At 37.4% G+C, this 21,840-nt stretch overlaps 2 protein-coding genes across 2 annotated transcripts; one reads left to right on the plus strand and one right to left on the minus strand.

Annotated features, from left to right (window-relative positions):
- Positions 1 to 1,456: 1,456 nt before the first annotated feature.
- Positions 1,457 to 10,365, minus strand: LOC306874915 (deoxyribonuclease-1-like). Its single transcript, XM_079425245.1, has 11 exons — positions 9,469 to 10,365; positions 7,646 to 7,834; positions 5,265 to 5,353; positions 5,004 to 5,092; positions 4,829 to 4,915; positions 3,512 to 3,624; positions 3,124 to 3,236; positions 2,087 to 2,244; positions 1,912 to 2,008; positions 1,710 to 1,782; positions 1,457 to 1,626 (listed from the first exon to the last, which is right to left on the minus strand). Exons 1-11 carry the CDS (start codon positions 9,476 to 9,478, stop codon positions 1,619 to 1,621), a joined length of 1,026 nt encoding a protein of 341 aa, XP_079281371.1. The 5' UTR covers positions 9,479 to 10,365; the 3' UTR covers positions 1,457 to 1,618.
- dnase1l4.2 (deoxyribonuclease 1 like 4, tandem duplicate 2) lies at positions 8,838 to 13,762 on the plus strand. The gene is made up of 9 exons (XM_079425270.1): positions 8,838 to 9,140; positions 9,543 to 9,632; positions 9,719 to 9,813; positions 9,900 to 9,986; positions 10,167 to 10,279; positions 10,602 to 10,714; positions 10,943 to 11,100; positions 13,253 to 13,349; positions 13,447 to 13,762. Exons 2-9 carry the CDS (start codon positions 9,552 to 9,554, stop codon positions 13,552 to 13,554), a joined length of 852 nt encoding a protein of 283 aa, XP_079281396.1. The 5' UTR covers positions 8,838 to 9,140; positions 9,543 to 9,551; the 3' UTR covers positions 13,555 to 13,762.
- The last annotated feature ends 8,078 nt before the right edge of the window (positions 13,763 to 21,840 follow it).

Here is a 21,840-nt window from a genome sequence, read left to right on the forward strand (position 1 = left end):
CAAAGGGTGCATATTGACACCTTAACAGGATCAATGTTGTTTGATCTGTATGTTATATGTTAATGCCTAGTCATCAATTTGTTCCTACCGGCCCGACTACATCCACCTCTGAAAAAAGGTGCTATGTCCGGGCATGTTTTTCTTTATCATCTCTATGTGTGTACGCTAACAGTGAAGGTGTCTAACTGACAGTGGATATCCTCTATGTGCTTGTGTTAATGGCTTTACAGCATCCACCTCATATAGATGTGCACTGAATCATGCTTTAGTCCAGTTCAGTTCAATTTATTTATAAAGCACAATAAAACAACAATGGTTGACCATTGTGCTGGATATGACAAGACAAACAAATAAACATTTTAAATAAGCCCTGCTTTAGACAAATAATCAACAGTTTGGCTGGTTATTTGGGCTCTCTCTCTCTCTCTCTCTCTCTCTCACACACACACACACAGACACACACACATAATGGTTTTTATGCCCCCCCCCAAAAAAAGTGTGCGAACATCATTCACATCAAACACATTGCTGCGTTTCCAGTGCGTAGCATTAAGAAACATAAATATATAACCAGCTTACCTGATTCAGTGTGATGGCTGAGCCTGTTTCTGAGATAACAACATGCCAATCCGTGGTTGGATTTCTGACATGACTAACCGTAAATCATTTTACACCATTCTCACTGTCGCCTAACAGCGGGAGTCAGCTTGCCCCCTAGCGGATGGCTGAAGATTTGAAAGCTCGTATTCATAAATCTTCAAGGCAATGTCTCTGAATTAATTGATGCTCGCGCCCCCCTTGACAGGTGCTGGCGCCTCACAGTTTGAAAACCCCTGGTTTAGAAGTTTCATCTGGTCTTGTTGAGATATATAGTTGAGTATCATCAGCATAACAATGAAAACTAGTCCCGTATTTTCTAATAATATTGTAAAATAAGTGAAGGAGCCTGTTTCCATCAGTCAGTTGTAACAAGAAGCTGCTGCATAAATGATGCAGTGTGCTTATTTTTGGAAATTAATAGAAACTGAATAACAAATTCTGCGGTTGAAGTTAGATTTGGGAATAAAAAAGTGAGGTTGACATACTGGAATCATAACACAACACAATCTTCTTGGAGCTCTACGAATTTAGGTACCAGTTCATTTACACGAAACGTCCGAACAAAGCCAAGGCTGCTGGAAAAGGACCTTTAAGTACGAAATACAAGACATTCTTTCTATACAGATATAGTTTTTTCATTTGCCAACAAACTGTTTCATTTTCTGTTCATAGAAGGAGGTGGAATCAAGAAGTCTGGGAAGAAATGAAAGTGTTTTATTGTATATTTGCTTGCCGTTCAAAGCAACTTATGATTTGGGTCCACAGTGGCAATGCAATTTTTTATTATTTTTTAGTTACTTTATATTGCTCTTGTAAAGAAAACGTTAAGGAATAAAGTGTTTAATGACTGTAAATTCTGATTTCAGATGTTTATTGTCTTTGTGAAACATTCAAAACAATTGTACAATATCCAAAACATTTCAAGTAAATCAAGTCTCATGTAAACAGAAGCTGATCCATCATATTCAGATCTCCAGAATCATATTTTCATGTTCAAAAAATGTTCACAGTATCATCTTCATTTACCTAATCAGAAAAAAAATTAAAAAAGTTATTACTTCTTTTCATCATGTGTTTTTGGTCATTGTGCTGCTGTTCATGTGTCTTACGTTTACGTTTAAGCTGCCTATGTTTGCTCTTCAGTTCCACCTCTACTGGATAGTGGTCGCTCACTTTCTTTGCCTGTGAAGACATTTAATCTGTGTTTTAGAAAAATACTAAATTCTGTAAGCTAAATGTACAGTAATAACTCATGTCTTTATGGCAAGTCTTATTAAATATCATTTGAAATGTGAAATGATTCATATTTACATCTTCATCTTTCAGTTTGTAGGCCTTCTGGAAGTTGAACGGTTTTGCAGAGTTTTGAACAACAGCTTTCTGCATATCGTCTCCATATACCACAATCCTGTGCATTAACACGCCACATTAATGAAAATGACTTCAAATCATATTTGTTCATTTTTTATCATAGTGTATGGATTACCGGTCATAAGTGTTGTCATTTCTGGTGCTGGCTGTGGTGTCTTCGTCATCCCTGATCAGCCAGTGGAAGTTCTTGTCACTCCTAATGCGGATTGTTTTCATTTCTTTATCAGACACGTAACTGCCATCAGCATTGAAGTCCCCCAAAATCATGATGTTCTGTATGGATATGCACATTTTTGTTTTATAAACTGCTTTTATATACATTCTTGCTTCACAAACTTTATGCATGGTATCTCAATACAATATGTTCATCCAAAAATTTAAATATACTCAGCCTCAGGTTATCCAAGATGTAGATGAGTTTGTTTCTTCATCAGATTTGGAGAAATGTAGCATTCCATTACTTTTTCACCAACGGATCCTCTGCAGTGAATGGGTGCCGTCAGAATGAGAGTGCAAACAGCTGATAAAAAATAAAAACATCCAAAAGTAATCCAGACCAATCTAGTCCATCTCTAAACATTTCGCAAAACCTGCGTATTTATAAAAAATACACAGGTTTTTACTTCAACTTCTTAAAAATACCTTTCTCCAGTGAAAAAGTCATCTTGTTTGAATCAGGAGAGAAACGTGCACAGATCAAGCACCGTTTACAAGGCTAATCAGTTTAAAACAAACATGGTGATGGATTTTTTTTATGCGAGACATCAACAGGGGATAGACTTGTTTACTGGAAGAAGCATTATTATGAATTATGCACTCATATTTTAGTGAGAAGTGATGATTTAATGTTAAAACGCCAACATTATGGATTTGTTTCTAACAAACACACAGCTTTTCTCTTCTCCAGATGTTATTTGATGGACTGGAGTGGTGTGGATTATTGTGATGTTTTTACTCTCATTTTGACGGCAGAGGATCCATTTCTCCAAATCTGATGAAGAAACAAACTCATCTGCATCATACCTGAGGATGCATTTACAGCAAATTTCCATTTTTGGTAAACTATTCCTTTAAATGCAAATTTTTTTCAGTTGAAAAATCCTAATGTCTCAGATTGTTATAAAGCTATTATAGTTGTGCATAATGCTTTACATCAGTCTTCCATTTCATCTTGACATCCTGAAACACGTCATACAGTTCGTCAAGTTCCTTCACTGAATCCTCAGGCTTGGTGTGGACAGGCATCAGCACCAAATCTTCCAACACTGGCATGACATGAACACAATAACTACAATGATTAATCTTCCCACACATCCTCTGTCACAGCCCAACCCTGAGATTATTGTAAATTAGCCAGTCACATTTATGTGTAATTTGGTTTTGACAGTTAACTGGGAATTGAGTTATTACACAATGCAATACAAGGAAACGCTAGAAAGAAAAACACATTTCCTTGTAGCCTAAACTCATAGTCAGGTCCAGTAAAATTACATTTTGCATTAATGTGCCAAAATCACGAGACTGTTGTAGGCCTATTTACCTGTTTTATGACATTTGAATCGCAGAACATATGGTTCTCTGGCGAAAGCATCTTCATCTCCAGGCTGGTTGTCTTTGTATTGGTAAGACCCGACTAAATCCACCAGGTCGTCCCTTCATATTTCAAACAGACCATGTAGTTTAGTACAGTAAATAAATGAAACCGATAGTCTTTAAATATTTAAAATTAACTTTCCATCCAAAGGTCCACTTGTTAGCACAGCCATAAATGATTTAATTTATGACCTTTTATCACCCTCTCTCTGATCTTTGCCTGTTTTATGTTTTTATAGTCTCTGTATAGACTATGAAAACGACACTCAAAGTGAATTTCTAAGTAAATGGGCAGGGCAAGTTTGTTAAATTTAGAATTAGTGATCCCGACATGCAAGTATAGGATGTCATGTATTGAAATGTGTTTATCTATCGAAAATCTGAAAGTTTCAGACATTTAGTCCTCAGGGAGGCGCCATTCCGCCATATTTAATTTTTGACAGGATTGAAAATGAGGCTGTGAGGGACTCAATCACAGCGCCTTCAAAGGCTACTATTGATTAACAACATACTGATTGTTCGGCTGACGAAACATCTTTCCAAAAAAAACTTTTATTAGACATGTTACATGTATAGGACCTCTATACAGTCTGTGCATTCAGCTAACAATTTGGTTCCCAGAACATTAGTTTCTGGTTAAACCCTGCTGATAAAACAAACAATAGAAACCATCACAGAATTTGCAATGGTTTTATTAGTTATAATGAGAATTAATAGGTCCTTGTTGGTCTCTATACTGGTAATTAGTCGCCTTTTACTGGTGGCTTGTTAAAACCACTAAATCGTAATGGAATATGTCCCAAAGCACACTACAGGAAACCATTTTTATTAAATGGTTAATAGTTGATGATTTATAATGGCTTTCAGAAGGGTAAAAGTGTTCTCTATAGGTTGTCATAAAAACATTCCTACAACATTCTAGGAAGGTTATATTTTGGTTACAAAAAGGGAAATAATCCTTTAGGTTGTCCAAGAAAAACTCCTGATTCTGGAAAGATTTATTTTATAGTTATAAAAATACAATATAAAAGCAACTATTATGGAACGTTCTCTATAGGTTCTCCCTGCAATGGTCTAGAATGTTTGTTTCTGGTTACAAAAAGAATCTACAGGGAACATTCTTATTTGGTTTCCTAAAAACATCAAAACAGGAACCAGATGGGAATGTTAGAGGAGCATTCTATGTTTGCTGCACCCTCGTAAAAATCAATACGGCCCCCATCCCAATAAAGAGTCTAATGCAACTTCTTAATTACGCTGTTACCTGTAGAGGAACATAAATTGTTCTTTGTAATTTCCTCTTCCCAGGCGTGTGCTGATCTCTAAGGTGTAATGGTGCGTCTTGTTGAACCTGTCGATGAACAGTCATCCATGGTTACTGCTGTCATGTAATAATGAGGTTTTTAAAAAATAAAAAAAAACACCCCTGTTTGACTCACTTATTCAGCTCTTCGAGAAAATTATCCACTGCATCTCCGCTAGAATCCACCACTTCCAGAATAACAATGATATCATAGCGTGACACAATCTGAAGAAAGGGAGCCACGTAAAAACAAACTTTTAACCTCATAATCATCGTACCACTCATGCTGCTCCTCCCGTGAGGGATTATCAGACAATAAGATAAATCTCATGTAATATACTCATTAAAGATGATGCTCCGCATGTATTTCTCGTGAATCTGTGATGACAGGCCTCACCTTGATCAGTGTTTTTAGCACAAATGGATCAGAGAGTTTTGATTTCCCAAATCTCTGGATGTTAAAAGAGGCGACCTTCATGATGCCTGCTAATCGTGAAACGAAAGAAACCAAATTAGAACTTTATAATGACACTTTCTGTAGAATAGAAATGCAAATATGCCTACTGCAATCTTGACATTCGTGAATGATTTTATCATGCAGTTGTCAACAAATAAAGTGAAACACACTCTTTCTTCTTCCGTTTCATTTCATATTACATTGTTTAGACCATAAGATAAAAATGGAAAAATAACATTTCGGAAAAATTATATTTTATTCAATGTCCTCTGTAAAATGGCATAAATAGACATCAAAAAGTCAAAACAATGTTTTTTTTTTTGAAAATCACCAATCAATTTTTAGGTTTCAGGATTTTTTCATACTAAATTTTGTTTACGGATGATTCTCAACTATGTTATAATATACAACAAAATTATTTGATATACCATTTTGTTTTATGCAATATGTGTGTAAAAATTTCCATAAACTGGTTTTCCCATTAAACACAGTGTATCTTTACAATGTATCTAATTTGCATATTAATGTGTTGCTGTTGGGACAGCATGTTGGAAAAAGAATTGCCATAATGGGAGTAATAAGTGGCCAGATTTTCACAATAATATCTAATATTTCATAAAACAGTTGATAAATATTACATTTTCCTATTTAATTGTTATGTCTCCAAAAATGCATAATAAACATGCTTTTAGTCCTCTACAGTGGACATGTATGAAATTATGTCCTGTTTCATAACAAGTCATATTTGATTTTGAAAACCCATAACATTTTCCTGAGATGTTGCTTTATGACAAACAATTTGAAAATTATTCAGATTTAAATGAGAATTACAAAATATAATCCTATTTCCATAAGGATGTAAAAAATTTCACCAAATTAAATTTAGCCATCTTTAAAGACCCAGGAGAGGGAGTGGTCCTGGTGAAACACCAATCATTTAGTATCACTATAAAGCCCTGAAAGTGCTCTGTACAGGACATCCGGACTTAAAACTGTGACATGTGAGGTCTCAGAGAAATTCACTGAAATATAATGTCCGCTACAGGGTCAAAAACTCCATAACTGGGTCTCAGTAAGATACAGTAGTTTCACAAAACTGAAGTCAGACCAGTCTGTTTTTGCTTCAAATTTCAAAATAATACAATCTAATTTAGATTAAAAACTGCTCATGTTGCATGTATGCAACATCTTTTTTTGCATCATGACTAAAATGCAGTGGTTGCCTCTAATATTAAATGCAAAATATGATTTTGTTTATATGAAGAGATTTATTTTATTTGTGTTACTTATTTATTTGATTTGGAGCTTAAAATGTCAATTTAGTTTTGTTATTTACATTAACGTTATATTTACATTTGGTTAAGTAGCAGATTCTTTTATCCAAAGCGACTTACTAATGAGGACAATAGACGCAATCAAAACCAACAAAAGAGCAATGATATGCAAGTGCTATATTAACATATTATTATAGCGTTATATTTCAATTTCACAAAGAAACGTGCAGCATTTTGTCCAAGCAATAATAAAAGGATACATTTAATTTATAATTTGTCTTAAATTTCATTTTGTAAAACAAAACAAAAAAAAAACGTGAATAGTTACATCCCTACCAAACATCACCTTAAATGTTGTCTAAATACAAAAAGGGTAAATTTGAAAATTTGGGAAATTGACTACTAAACAAAGAAGAAAATGTCTATTCATTCAAGATTCAAGTAAGGTCTGTGTGAGGCCATTTCAGTTACTTGGTGTCGGGTCAATAATTGGTGCAGGAGGTCTTTATGCCCAGAGGGTTTCACTGAATGGGGCAGAAATTAGTTCCAGTGCTCAGACATTGCTAAGTGCACTTCAAAGCAGCGAGATCGCCTATACATTCAAGCCACATATGGGCGACAATCTGTTGTGAAACCATCTGAAACCTTCTTTTAAATGGCTGTAGAGTGTTTTCACATTCCACCTCATTCAACACCAAACAAGCAGAGACAAGTTTAGGGGCTTCATTTACATGATTTCCATTTGTGTGTGTGTTTTAAATCAAGAAGAAAAGCAAATAATTTCTGAATATTTTTCCAAATAACCTATAATATAAAAACACAAGAACCTTCTCAGATGCTGTCTAGACACTAAACTTTTTTTTTTTTAATCTAAAAATTAAGATAAAGATTTAAAGAGTCAAAGAACAAAACTTCACTTACCATAAATATTTATTAGGAATTTAAATGGCAAACCCATGCCGAGATTACATTGTCTGGACACTTGAAACGGTTTATTAAATTATGAGAAAAATGGTACAAATTAAGATTGAACAAAATGCAACTTACCCAAGCAATGGTCCAAAGATGCACTGAAGAAAAAGACTGTAGAGATTCCTAAAATCTGCTGCATTACTTGTATTGGACACCTGTCCCCTGATTGGCTAGACACAGGAACCTGTTGGGTGATTTGGCCCGGCCCCATCTTGGACATCCCTCGAAACAACAAAAGAGTTCCTCCTTCTGGGCAAACATCGACTGGGAAGTGGAATGCTGAAGCTTACAGGTGAGTTCAGACAATACAATCACCCTCATTACAGCCACAAATCATTTAAAGTTCCACTGAAAGGTGGAGAATTAATTATAAGGTTGGACAGAATTAGATATTTCAGTTGTTTAAGCACCATGTAAACCTGTAAAGTAAGAAAAAAGAGCTTGTTTGCATTAGTCAGGTGTAACAGGAAGCTGCAGCCTTAAGGATGTGTGCTATTAAGTGTTATTTTTGGAAATACATAGAAACTTATGCAGTTGAAGGTAGAAGATAAAGGAGACATTGTCCTGGACATTAGTTAAAGTGGATATTGGTTAAATTATAACATAAGGTTAAATATGTCTCTACATAGATGTTATATTCAACGTCCTTTGTGTTCATAACTGTCATTGAGATGGACTTCATGTTAAGACAATCCAGGTGTGTTGTTGTTTTTTCTGCTTGAAATGCAGTCTGTGCCTCCATAGCGAAGTGAAATATGACTACAGTACAGACCGGTGAGCCAAAAATAACATTACAGCTACAGCAGGTTCAGAGGATTCGAGGAATTTAAAGAACAACAACAAAACCCCATGTCAGGAAAATGGTGGGAAATGTTTATTCAGGTTTCATGTACATTTAAAGCAATTTTTTTTTAAATACAATAGATTGCCGCCAAAATATTGCATTCTGGTTCTGGCAATAATGCCAGGAACTGGCGGGGAACAGCCAGGTATAGATAGATAGATAAGTTATGTAAATGTATAGCACAATTATCAATTACATTAGGTTGAAATCTGCATTCTGGGAAACCAAGGTCAAATTCATTATGAATTAACTTGTTTTAAGTGAATACTAGCATATAGGGAAATTGGGTGGTTCTGAGGTCAAATCTTGTGACATGATGACATATTTTAAAAATAAAGTGCATCAAGTGCTCCTGCCGGTTTAGGTCTGAACTGCACTCTTATCCTGATATCCTAATGGGGGAGGTTTCACAAATGCAAATTCATTCAGAAAGTCTTGTTTTTGACAGTCAGTTCAGTTGGTCTTTAAACCCATGGCTATGCGGTTACCTCCAGTCAAGCCTGCTATAAATTACTATAGAAATTCCACTGCTGAAGAAAAGAGCTGTTATTAATCAGTAAGGCCTCTACGTCTCCATTTTACAAGACATCTGTGTGACAGAAACCCTATCTGATTGAAAACAGGAAGTAGGCATGGCCTGTTTTCAAATGAGCAGCCATTCATTATTTGCTGGCTGTCTAACGGACAACACAGGAAAACGAGACTTCATAGTAAACAAAAGCTTCGGTAAGAGCAGATTATTTATTTTGTGTTTTCATTTCATACCGGTGCATTGGAGCTTCTTTCTATTCTTAGATGAATTTCTTTAATTAAAACTTTGTGTTGTTTTGAGTACATTTTGTTTTTGAACTTTCAAAATGAAACTCACTGTGGTTTCCTCAATGCCTCTACTGGTCTTGCATAATCTGATAATGTCAGCTCTTTTATAAACTATAAGGGTTTCCTGTGTACGAACAATGCATCCTTGAATTGTCTGTTAAACTTCCTTTGGTAATTTACAACAGGAAAATGGTATAGAAATTCCTCTGATTATAAGTTTGCATACCGAACAGACCTGAAAACATGAAGCCAGTCTGAAGTGTTGTCGTGAAACTCGTTTCACTTTGTGATGGTGTTCACTTTCTTAAGGTCGACACCATGAAGATTGCATCTTTTAACATCAGACGTATGGGTCCAAGCAAGCTGTCAGACAAAAATATTGTGAAATATCTCATTAAGGTGAGTTTGTAATCTGACTGTTTAAGAAAATCACATAGTAAAAGCTCAGAAGTATTTTTAAAACAGACCTCAACACTCTTTCCTAGATCTTCTCTCGGTACAGTATAATCATTCTTCTTGAGGTGGTGGACAAATCGGGCAAATCTATAGCCAAATTTCTGCAGGAGCTTAACAGCACCGGGTCTGTATGAACCTTCAGAGATTCTCTTCACCATCTGTAGCTCAAGAGCCTAAACTCAAACCCAAATTGAACTTTTTCTCCTACAGAGCTAATAAGAAACGTCCCTTCACTATGGTGGGAAGCTCCAGGCTGGGACGTACTCTTTATAAGGAACAGTTTGTCTGTTTCTACAGGTACAACATTTAGAAAATTTGGGTAAATTATGTTACAAGAATAAAAATTGGAGCAAAAAGCGAATCAAATCATGCATTTGACAATTTTGTAGCATTTGATACGTCTTCCTTTTCCCTTAATGAAATTAGATGTTTAATTATGAATAGTCATGTATAGATAAACATTTTTTAATCTAATAGAAAAGACGAGGCCGAACTGGTCGACACGTACCAATATGAAGACAATCAAGTGGGTGACGAGGACGCTTTCTCTCGGGAGCCCTTCATCTTGCGTTTCCGCTGTAAACACACAGGTAACCAACCTCTGTTAAACCTGGGACCAGTACATTCAATTTATGCGCCGACTCTAGACTAAAAAGTCTTCAGTGATAACATGACCCAAAATGTAAAGTCTAGGTTCATTTACTCACCCTCATGTTGTCCCGTGCTCTTCTGTTCAATGAGATTAAATTGGATTTGGAGCTTTCAACATTATGGTGAATGGGAACTGGACCATAAAAGTGGTCTATACAACTTATTTGAGTTCATTGTAATTGCATGTTCCTACACAACCATAAATGTTTCAGGAGGTTGACCACATGAGCTCAATTATAATCATTTTTTTGTCTCTTTCAGTGCTAAAAGATTTGGTGTTGATCCCTGTTCACACAAAGCCCAAAGACTCACAGAAGGAACTGGATGAACTGTACGACGTCTTTCTGCATGTCAAAGATAAATGGAAAACGGATGTGAGTTTACCCCTATGCAACCACAACCACAACACATTCCAGAGGATATCTATACTGCTTTTTGGATAAAGCGTCTGCCAAGTGTGTGAATGTAAACATTCAAAGGAACTGAGTAGATTGACCTTAGTTTGTCTAAAGTGGAGAAATTCTTGCCCAGGTAAAATATACAAGTGAGCTCTAGTTTGGCCAAACATTGATTAGAGTTTGAGAGACTGCTCTGTCTTACAGAACGTCATGATTCTTGGCGACTTCAACGCGGACGGTGCCTATGTCTCCAAGAAGAAGATGAAGACCATCAGGATCCGCAGCGATCCCGATTTCCACTGGCTGATTGGGGACGATGTGGACACCACAGTTATCCAATCCAATGACCACACCTACGACAGGTGAGGTCAAGAAACATAAATGTACTCACCTTTCATCTGCTGCCTGATCCAACAACAGCAAATAGACTGCCAATTTATTTCTGCACTACTTCCAGCACTTCCACTTTGACGATAAACAGACTCAAATTGCTGAGGTACAGTGCAATTTGACAAAACTCACACACAGTGTAGACCGGTTGTAGACACCATATTGAAAATGCGAGGCTGTGAAGGATAGCCTTACAGGGCCAGATTTACTAACAGCTTGCACAGTCAGGATTAACTGACCTTATTGCATATGCATTTGTAGGAGTTTCCCTTTCCAGACACAAAATGTATGGGAAGAGAGTATTTTAAAGCCTGTCATTCATTACTCACCCTCATGTTGTTCCAAACCCGTAAGACTTTCATTCATCTTCAGAACACATACTAAGATAATTTTGATGAAATCCGAGAGCTTTCTGACCTTCCATAGACAGCAAGGGAACTACCGCGTTCAAAGCCGAGAAACGTAGTAAGGACATCGTTATAATAGTCCATGTGACATCAGTGGTTCAACCTTAATATTTTGAAGCTACGACAATACTTTTTATGTGCAAAGAAAACAAAAATAGTGACTTAAATCAACAATTTCGTCTTTTCCAGTCAGTCTCCACCACAAAGTATTCATGTAGCTTCATACAATTGCGGTTAAACCACCATTATCACATGGGCTATTTTAAATATGTCCTTACTACTGTTCTGGGCCTTGAACGTGGTAGTTCCCTTGCTATCTATGCAGGGTCAGAAAGCTCTCAGATATCTTAATTTGTGTTCTGAAGATGAACGAAGGTCTTACGGGTTTGGAACGATATATATGAGTGAGTAATAAATGACAGAATTAAAATTTTTCGGTGCACTATCCCTTTAAATAAATTATACAAGTTTATTTTGTATGTATGTTGTATGTAGTAGGCTTATGTAGCATGTTTTGTGGTAGTTAGTTTATTAGTATTTGCGTCATTATTTAACGCCATTATTTAAAAAATGCCTTAACCAATTTTGTGCCTTTTATAATCTGCGACTCTATGCTAATTTGCTCTGCTCTTGGTAGATTGTGTTGGTCGTTCTGGAAATGCGCTAGCTACGTCTGTGTTCTTTAATTTGCCCATTGTCTGTCAGGAAATCACCAGCAGTACTCCCATCAGTGCTTGTATTGTGCTCTCACGCTAATTTGCCCTGTTTCGTCAATCTGGCCTACAGTCTGTACAATGGCATGCATTGTATGAAGGTCCTAGATCACAGAATTTCCCCAACTTTCAAATCTTTTTAATGAAATTTTTGTCCACTGAACGTTTCTTTTTTTAAAAAAACGTTTCGTCAGCTGAACAATTGGTATGTTGTTAAATAACAGTAGAATCCATTGAACACACTGGATTTCTGTCCCTCACAGCGTCTTTTTAAATATGGCGCTACCCTGAATAAAGTTATATTGTCTGTTGTCAGAAGTAGCGCAAGAGCCTGGAGTACGCTGGAAATAGAACAGGGCATCAGTTTCCTGTCGAAGATTTATTTGGTGTAGACAGAATCACTGATTATATTAAGTTCTATGGACGTCATGCAACTTACATCCGGTGTAGACACTGTTTTAGACTATGAATGTGAAATTATTACTATTAATTACTAGATGAGCAAACCATTGCTTAGATGTAACTAGAAGCCTTAGAGTTTTCAACTAAAAATGCTAAATGTTTTTAGGTAATTTATTTACAGGACAACTGCATTTTGGGGAGCTTGAAAGTACAAAATTTAGAAAATACGTTTCAAACTGCAAGTTTCTGAAAACAATACCGCATTGAACTTAGTGTAAACTACAAGAACACATATTTGTGAAAACGGTGACGTCATACATGTATATTACATGTTCAGGCTATAGAAATGTGCATGTGTACAGGTACATAGTACTTCTTTACAAAGCAACATCGCCAACTACTGGCCTGGCATGCACAATATTGCATTTTCTTTTCAGTTTTTGTGGATCCGTGTGAACGTTGTATACACAAACGTCTTCAAAAATGCAAAGGAAAACTTTTTCTGTTTTGGTACATTGTTGTTGTGTAAACATACCCTAAAAGGACAGGTCAGTCTGCCAGTCAAGCTTTGGAAAATGTTGATGCCAAATATTTTTTCCTAGGATTGTGGTGTATAAGGACGACATGTTAAAAGCTATTGTTCCAAGATCAGCAAAACCTTTCAACTTCCAGGAAGCCTACAAACTTTCAGATGAAACTGTGAGTATATCAATTACATATGTCTAATTTTTTTAATAAATGTGAGGTTTGCATACAGATTAGAAAATAATATATTAATATGATTAATCTACGGCAGGCCCTAGACATCAGTGATCATTACCCAGTGGAGGTGAGTCTGAAGAAGTCGTCTGCGACAAAGACCAGCAGCAAAAGCAAAAGCAAAACACAGAAACGCAAAGCATGATGGGATGCCAATGCACACATGGAAACTTTACTTCACTCTACTGAAGGAGAGATGCTACCTCTTCATAAGAAAATTCAGGCCTTACAATAATTTAAAAGCAGTAATCTTGCTAATTTAATGAAATTTACATTTCAATATAGTTCACAAGCTTATAAATGTTTGAAATGACTGTGAAATCTCAAAATAAACTTTTCAATTTTATTTTTCCAACAAGCTTATTATTTCATGCCTAAAGTGTTAATACATGTTAGTTCGCACAGCTGGCTACAACCACTAATTGGTAGCAAATACATTTTAAAAAATACCATTTTAGCACTGTACAAACAATGAATTGGCAGGCAAACAAGCGATAAATGCCAAACCACTGCTATTGTGTGAAAATCATGCCTCAAGCGCCTTTAGCAAACTCTAATTTAGCATGACAAGTCGGTTAACAAGCAAAACAGTTAACATGGACATCAGCTTCTGCATTACCAAACAGAGATCAATTACAGCAGTCCACTTACCTTCAAGGAATCAAACAACCTTCATTAGCAAGAAAGCACGCACAAAAGAGATTAAATGTGCAAGTCTTAAAGATGAAATAGAACAATTAGGTTACAATGAATATTTGTACCACCATTTTTGTTGACTGTATTACAGGTGGCCATAAAGTAGTCTGTAGATGTGTGAAATCCTCCAATCCATCTCAGCAAATCCATGTACTGTAGATCGCCAGTGACAGGAAAGGTAAAAATGGCATGGCTTCTTCTTTCCTTCCTGACATCTGGGCACATACTGTATAGTTGTCTGCGGGACTGATTTTGAAAAGAGCCATTCAAAAATCTGCAAGCCAGGTGTTTGGACACGTATGAAGATTGGCTGAGTCGGCTGAATCATGAAGATGCAAGGAAAGGTAAAACACAACAGAGAAACCGAAAATTAACCTCTCTTTGTTGTTAATAAAGATTAGTAAAAATGTGTATAAACTCACCGGAGGAGGAGATCAAGTCCATCGATGAACATCTCTTCTGATTTGGAGTCACTAACTTTCCCTACCTTTATTTCATTTATCAAAGAATAAACAGCGATGGAGAAATTTAAGTGCACTCTATTTACAACAGCTGTTATATGAATATAAGATTAATGTTGCAAAAATTAAATTGTTCAATTAGCAGATTAAAGGCGTATTACTGCATGAACAAAGCAGGAATATTTTGCGTGAAATACACTATTACGAGAAGCGGCATGATTAAAAATGTTAGACATTACTTCTAAATCAAAACATTTATGAAAGCAGGTACACACATGAACAAGTAGCGATCAGAATCATAAAAATAATTAACAATATATATTTGATTTAATTTAACGGACTTGGTTTGTTAGCAGTTTCATTACTAATTATTTTAGTATTTGATTAGATTGATTCTAACTACTCACAAATGTAGTATAGTTTTTTTGTTTTGTGCATTTTATGCCAAATTTGCATGTTTTAGTAACTACACTTTATTTTGCATTAAAACAGTAACAGATCCAATTTGCTAGTTGTGCTGTACTGTGTGTTTGATGTTGCAGATCGACTGTGTGTTATTCTACCTCTCATTTTCCTCTCTCATCACATTCGATTCACATTACAATGCTACTTTCATCCTCCAGTTCTGAGTATTGTTGTTCTCATGTTTGATTTTGCTCTCAGCTATGACTTTCGGATAGTCATCCTAGCGCACACTAGACTCAAAATCCCAGCACTTAGGCCTTTACTCTGCTTCATTCTCACTGCTGCTATCTGGGTAATGCCAGCTAGTGAAACAGTCGCGCTTGGGAACGAAGCACAGCGCCACATCACATGTCACACACATGACTGGAGTTTTGTTGTGACACATTTTGCACTTTCGCCTTCCAATGCTACTGTCCCCACTGATGTACTTGGGCAAATGTGAGTAAGGGGTAAGAGTCGGGCGTATTTGTGCAGGGGCGGATGCAGGTCCTGTTCCTGCAAGCTCAGTAACAAGTGCCTCCCGAAAGGCTTTCTGGGTCAGAGGCTTCTGGTTGTTCATCTTGGCCATCTGCTGTTGCAAAATGAATGCATTGACTACGGCGATGTCCACAAAATGGTAAAAAAAGGACCGATACCACCTTCTTGTTTTATGTAAAACTGTGTAAAACGAAATGAGTGCATCAGACAGATCCACTCCTCCCATGTGCCTGGAATGAATGGAAAATTCATTATGAGATGCGTAATATAAAAGGTAGAACTTCACACCACTGAATAAAATCTACTAACTTGTTGTAATCCAGCACTGCGGCTGGAACGGGGAAATCCTGAATGGCCCAAACTCCATTGGCTCCTCTCACATTCCTCTTAATCGAGTCCCCATTAAAGGCTTTATGAAAAGTGGAGCACATCAGCACGTCTCTCTTGTCCTTCCACTCAACAAACAGCAGATCGTCTTCCCTAAACCAGCGAATATTACCACGAGGAGCCTGTGTCTTTGAGTGGCCAATGCGGTTTGCACGAACGGTGCCACAACCCCAGATCTTTTTACGGAGCAGGTCTCTGAAGAGCTTGGGACTGGTGTAAAAGTTGTCAACAAACAGCTTGTAACCGCTTCCCAACAACCTTTTGTTTGCCAGAATCATGACAGAATCATAGCTAATACCTTTGCTATCCTCCAAATTTGCCTTTCCTTCATAAATGAAGAAGTCCCATGTATAGCCACAGAGGGAATCTGCCAGTACAAAAAGTTTGTACCCCCATTTTGTAGGTTTGTTCTTCATGTACTGTTTGAGTCCATTTCTAGCCTTCGATGCCACCATTCGTTCATCAATGGAGATGTTCTGAGCGGGATGGAAAGAGGCTCTGCAGGCGTCCCTAATGTCCTGGTACAGCGGTTTGATCTTACACAGGCGGTCGTATTCAGGTGTTCCCCTCTTCTTGTCATTCTCTGCGTCCACTTTGGGATTACTAATATGAAGAGCTTTACTGATGGTCATAAACTTCCTGCTAGACATGATTTGAGAAGGATAGGGAAGATTATATATCTGAGACTTCCTCCAATAGTCTGTCAGTTTGAAGCATTTCAGCAAACCCATGTAAATCACCAGTGCCAGGAATGACTTCAGATCTTTTACTGAAATGACCTCCCATGGCTTCTTCGTTCCTTCCTGACGCATAGCCCCATATGCATTTGTGTTTGCTAAAATTGTCCGCAGGACTGATTTTGAAAAGAACAACTCAAAATACTGTAGAGGACTGCACATTGTAGTGGAGACCAGCCGTGGGCCGGGTGTGTTTTTAGGTCTGAATACTGGCTGTGTCGGCTCAACATCAGGCTCATCGGCACTTTTCCACTTCTGTTCTGAGATGCTTAAGGAAAAAGGTAGGGATCGACTCGCACTGCTTCTCCTACCTTTGCTTTTGCCACTTTGTACAGAGGCAGGTGAACCAGATCTGCAAGACTTTGCTGGAGATGGTGATACGGAAGACAGACTGGATCTCTTCTTCTTTTGTGGAGTGGCCTCTGGATACCAATCATCATCATCAGAGACATCTGTGAACCTGTTACATGAGGCAAAAAAATTCAATAAAATTCAAACATTACAAACACACTGCACTATGCAATAACACATGCGAGTAACATTACATTTCTGAATGTGGTTTTAATACTTCTATATTGTTCTATAAATAAAAAAAAGGTTTTTCTTTGTTTATATACATGCCTATATTTATTTCACTTACGTGCCTTTAAATAAATTGAAGATTTTGTACATTTTGTGTGTGCACCGATAATCGACTTAAAAGCAAAATCGCTATGAGCACGAGCGATTATAACAGCCTTGACAAAACGTAGCGATTAAATTACACTAAAACGGTCCGCCTACTCTGCGTATTTAAAACGCACTTAATAAAAACCTAGAAATACAGAGCACATTTCTGGATGACACACTCAGGTCTTCCAGTCTCTTATCGATCTGATGTGCATTAAGTACTCCAGCAACCAGGAACGAGAATATAGTCTACAACATCCAATCACGTTTTCAACTCAATAATAACTCGTTTCTTTTTTTTATACCGCGATAAACGATAAACGTTTTGCTGAATTTCATTCACGCTCTAAACCTATTCGGATGCTAATCTAAATGATAAAATACTAATTTGCTATATGGGATAAAGAGCATTTTTAACAACCAACTGTGCGAAAAGGATATATTTAGATATATATACTAGAATAAAGGGTTAATTAGAATGCTTTACGCTATGTGAATGCTTTTTAAGTCAGTAATATGCTATAATTACAACAATTCAATATTAAAATTATATACAAAAGTAGACAAAAAGGTGGTTTGATTGACAATGATGTAATAGAGATCAGAGTCCACTTTTAAGTACGGGTACAAAGCCAGTTTTATTTTTATAGACTAGCACTTTTCACATTGTGCACAACATTCATAATGCATGAATAAGACTTGATTATTTTCACACTGTTAGATCAACTGAAAAATGAATCCGTTTCTTGTTGTTTCATTGACTGCATGCGCTACAGGTTCATTATTCATTACGTGATTTCAATTGATTATGATCTGAGCAAGACTAAACGAAATAGATATTAAACATTAAACCTATCTTAAAATATGCATCAACTTACTCATCCAGAAGAGTCTCGAGATCATCGCTAGACATCTCCTCTACTGCAGAGTCGCTAGCCACACTGTCCTTGTCAGATAAATCAGCCCATTCTTTCGTCTTGTCTTGATCACTATTTACACATTCCTCTGAGCTGTCCATAACACTATCAGCCATCTCAATATTACACGCATTCATCGTTAAGGGTCGCAGATAAGATTGAGCAAAAACACCATGCAGAGATGTCTTGCAGAATGCAATAAACCCGTTAAGCACTGCGATCGCACTTTCATTCGCTATTGTTCTTGTCTGTCAAGATTTTCCATCCAGTCATTGGCCAGATCCGCCCTGAAAAAACACCAGGTGTTCCATACAGGGATATATGAACCTGATTGGATGTTTTGAAATCAAGCGCGTGATACCAGGCTTACCCAAAGGCATTTTTGCAATCCACGTGAGGACATTTTTGAATGAACATGTCCAAAGATGGATAACAAAATTGGCAAATCGTCGTGGTTAAGTCTTCACTTGGGAAAAAAAACTTTCTTATACACAACATGGGGAAAAAAGGTATTAGGACACCCCCTTCTAATGAACAGGTTTGACTACTTTAATTTCCAAGACTTCAAAACTTAATGTTTAAGCATATAATAATATTCTAGGGAATTGTGTGCTTCTAATTTTATAGCAACAATTTGAACAGGACTCTTTTCTATTCTAACAGGACAAAGCCTCTGTGCATAAGGCAAAGTTAAAAAAGAAATGACTGATTCAGTCAGTGTGGAAGAACTTGACTGGTGTTTGGTGATCAGTTTTTGGTTCAAGGCCTGCCTTTAAAGTCACATCATAGTTGTTCAACTGAGATTAGGACTTGGCTTTCTGCAGACCAGTCAAGTTCTTCTACACTGACTCAATCAATCACCTTGCCTTATACACAGAGGCTTTGTCCTGTTAGAATAGGAAAGGGTCCTGTCCAAACTGTTGCTATAAAATTAAAAGCACACAATTCCCTAGAATATCATTATATGCTTAAACATTAAGATTTGTACTCATGGAAATTGATAGAAGGGGGTGTCTCAATACTTTGGGGAATATAGTGCATGAGTTTTGTGAGTACAAAAAGAGACTCTACAAGAGCACTTAAGAAATCTATTTAATGACATGCAACAATTTACAAACAGTCCATACATCTTTTAGACTAGACAAAATATATTTTTACACCTTTAGAATGCCAATATAAAATGTGTTGTTAATGTCTACACAGTTGTAAGATTAATATTAAGCACCTTTCCATCATCAGGTCACATAGCTCAGAATCTGACAGGTATCAGTACTAATAGCATTTCTATATCATGTTTTGGTACAATTACAAACCGTTCCACAAAGATTTTCCAGCAAAGTTAGCTAAAGGTGCTCAGGACAGGAGAACCTCAATGGTCGATTAGTCACTCACGACTAGCCCCATATATTCTAATCCTGATTTTGCAGCACCACAATGGACAAAGAGTCCATAAATGTGTCTGGATTGGTTCTGCAGTGGTAAAACATTTCAACTGATGGTGCAAAAGTCCTGAAAATACAGTTCCAGTGTGGTTCCAGCACAACAGAATAAACATGGGAGATTTTTTCATATATTTACTTACAATGCGAATACTCAAAATCTACCATTAGAAGCTAAAATGTCTTTAAGATATTTCCAGTTTATCAGTATTTATAAGCCTCGCATGCCATTAGTCTGTCATCAGTGTCTTGCTAGTTTCATGTTGCATTTCTGGTCATTTTGATTTCTGAGTTTGAACTAGTTTATGAATAAACTGCACCGTAAGCATTTAGCCCAAAGTATACTTGGGTTTTTACCTGTACGCGAGGGTGCAAGTTCAGTGTGTGTGATACAAATTTTTCCCCAGAATAGTACATGTATACCTTACGCTTACTGTCCAGCTTTGTATTTATCTGTCAAAATGTCTGCAGAAAGAGTGTAGATGCTGGACAAAGATGAAACTTTCTAGAGGGCACGTGTCGACTACCTGCATTCGCACATGCTATACTTTGAATGGCTATGCGTTCAACTGTGCAAGCTCTAGGGTGCAATGTCTACCTTGGGTATTACGCTGAGTCAGACTCATCAGTTAATTCATGCCATTTACTGTAACAGTCACGCTTTGCAACAAAGCATAAATACACCTCGCAAGTTGCACACATGACTGGAGTTTTTCTGGAGCACACTTTGCATTGCCGTCTTCCAACAGTGCTGTCTCCACTGAGGCACTTGGGAAGGTGGGAATCTGTAGCAGGAACCGGTCGTTTTTGTACTGAGGCATATAAAGGTCCGGTTCCCGCAAGCTCTGCAACAAGCGCCTCCCGGAAGGCCTTCTGGGTCAGAGGCTTCTGGTTCTTCATCTTGGCCATCTGCTGGTGCAAAATGAAGGCATTGACTACAGCGATGTCCACAAAGTGGTAAAAAAAGGACCGATACCACTTTCTTGTTTTATGCAGAACTGTGTAATATCCTATAAGGGCGTCAGACAGATCCACTCCTCCCATGTGCCTGGAATGAAAGGTAAATTGTGATTTATTATAAGACTTGCTTTTAGAAGTAATGAATTACAACATCGCATTACTCAGTAACGCATTATTTTACTAGTTAGCTAAAACAATCAGATTACATAACTCACTTGCAATGCATTACCATCAAGCACAAACTTCACACCACTGAATAAAATCTACTAACTTGTTGTAATCCAGCACTGCGGCTGGAACGGGGAAATCCTGGAAGGCCCAAACTCCATCGGCTCCTTTCACATTCCTCTTAATCGAGTCCCCATTATAGGCTTTATGAAAGGTGGAGCACATCAGCACGTCTCTCTTGTCCTTCCACTCAACAAACAGCAGATCGTCTTCCCTAAACCAGCGAATATTACCACGAGGAGCCGGTGTCTTTGAGTGGCCAATGCGGTTTGCACGAATGGTGCCACAACCCCAGATCTTTTTACGGAGCAGGTCTCTGAAGAGCTTGGGACTGGTGTAAAAGTTGTCAACAAACAGCTTGTAGCCGCTTCCCAACAACCTTTCATTTGTCAGACTCATGACAGAATCATAACTAATGCCTTTGCTCTCCTCTGAATTGACCTTTCCTTCATAAATGAAGAAGTCCCATGTATAGCCACAGAGGGAATCTGCCAGTACAAAGAGTTTGTACCCCCATTTTGTAGGTTTGTTCTTCATGTACTGTTTGAGTCCATTTCTAGCCTTCGATGCCACCATTCGTTCATCAATGGAGATGTTCTGAGCGGGATGGAAAGAGGCTTTGCAGGCGTCCCTAATGTCCTGGTACAGCGGTTTGATCTTACACAGGCGGTCGTATTCAGGTGTTCCCCTCTTCTTGTCATTCTCTGCGTCCACTTTGGGATCACTAATATGGAGCCCCGCACAGATGCTAAAAAATTTCCTTCCAGACATGATTCTTGCAGGATACGGCAGACTGTACAAGTCTGATTTCTTCCAGTAGTCTGACAGTTTGAAGCATTTCAGCACGCCCATGTAAATCACCAGTGCTATGAATGACTTAAGATCTTTTATTGAAATGTCCTCCCATGGTGTCTTCTTTCCTTCACGACGCATGGCTCCATATGCATTTGTGTGCTCTACAAGTGTCTGTAGCACTGATTTGGAAAAGAAGAACT

This window comes from Barbus barbus (genome assembly GCF_936440315.1).
Source record: "Barbus barbus genome assembly, chromosome: 9".
NCBI lineage: Eukaryota > Metazoa > Chordata > Actinopteri > Cypriniformes > Cyprinidae > Barbus > Barbus barbus.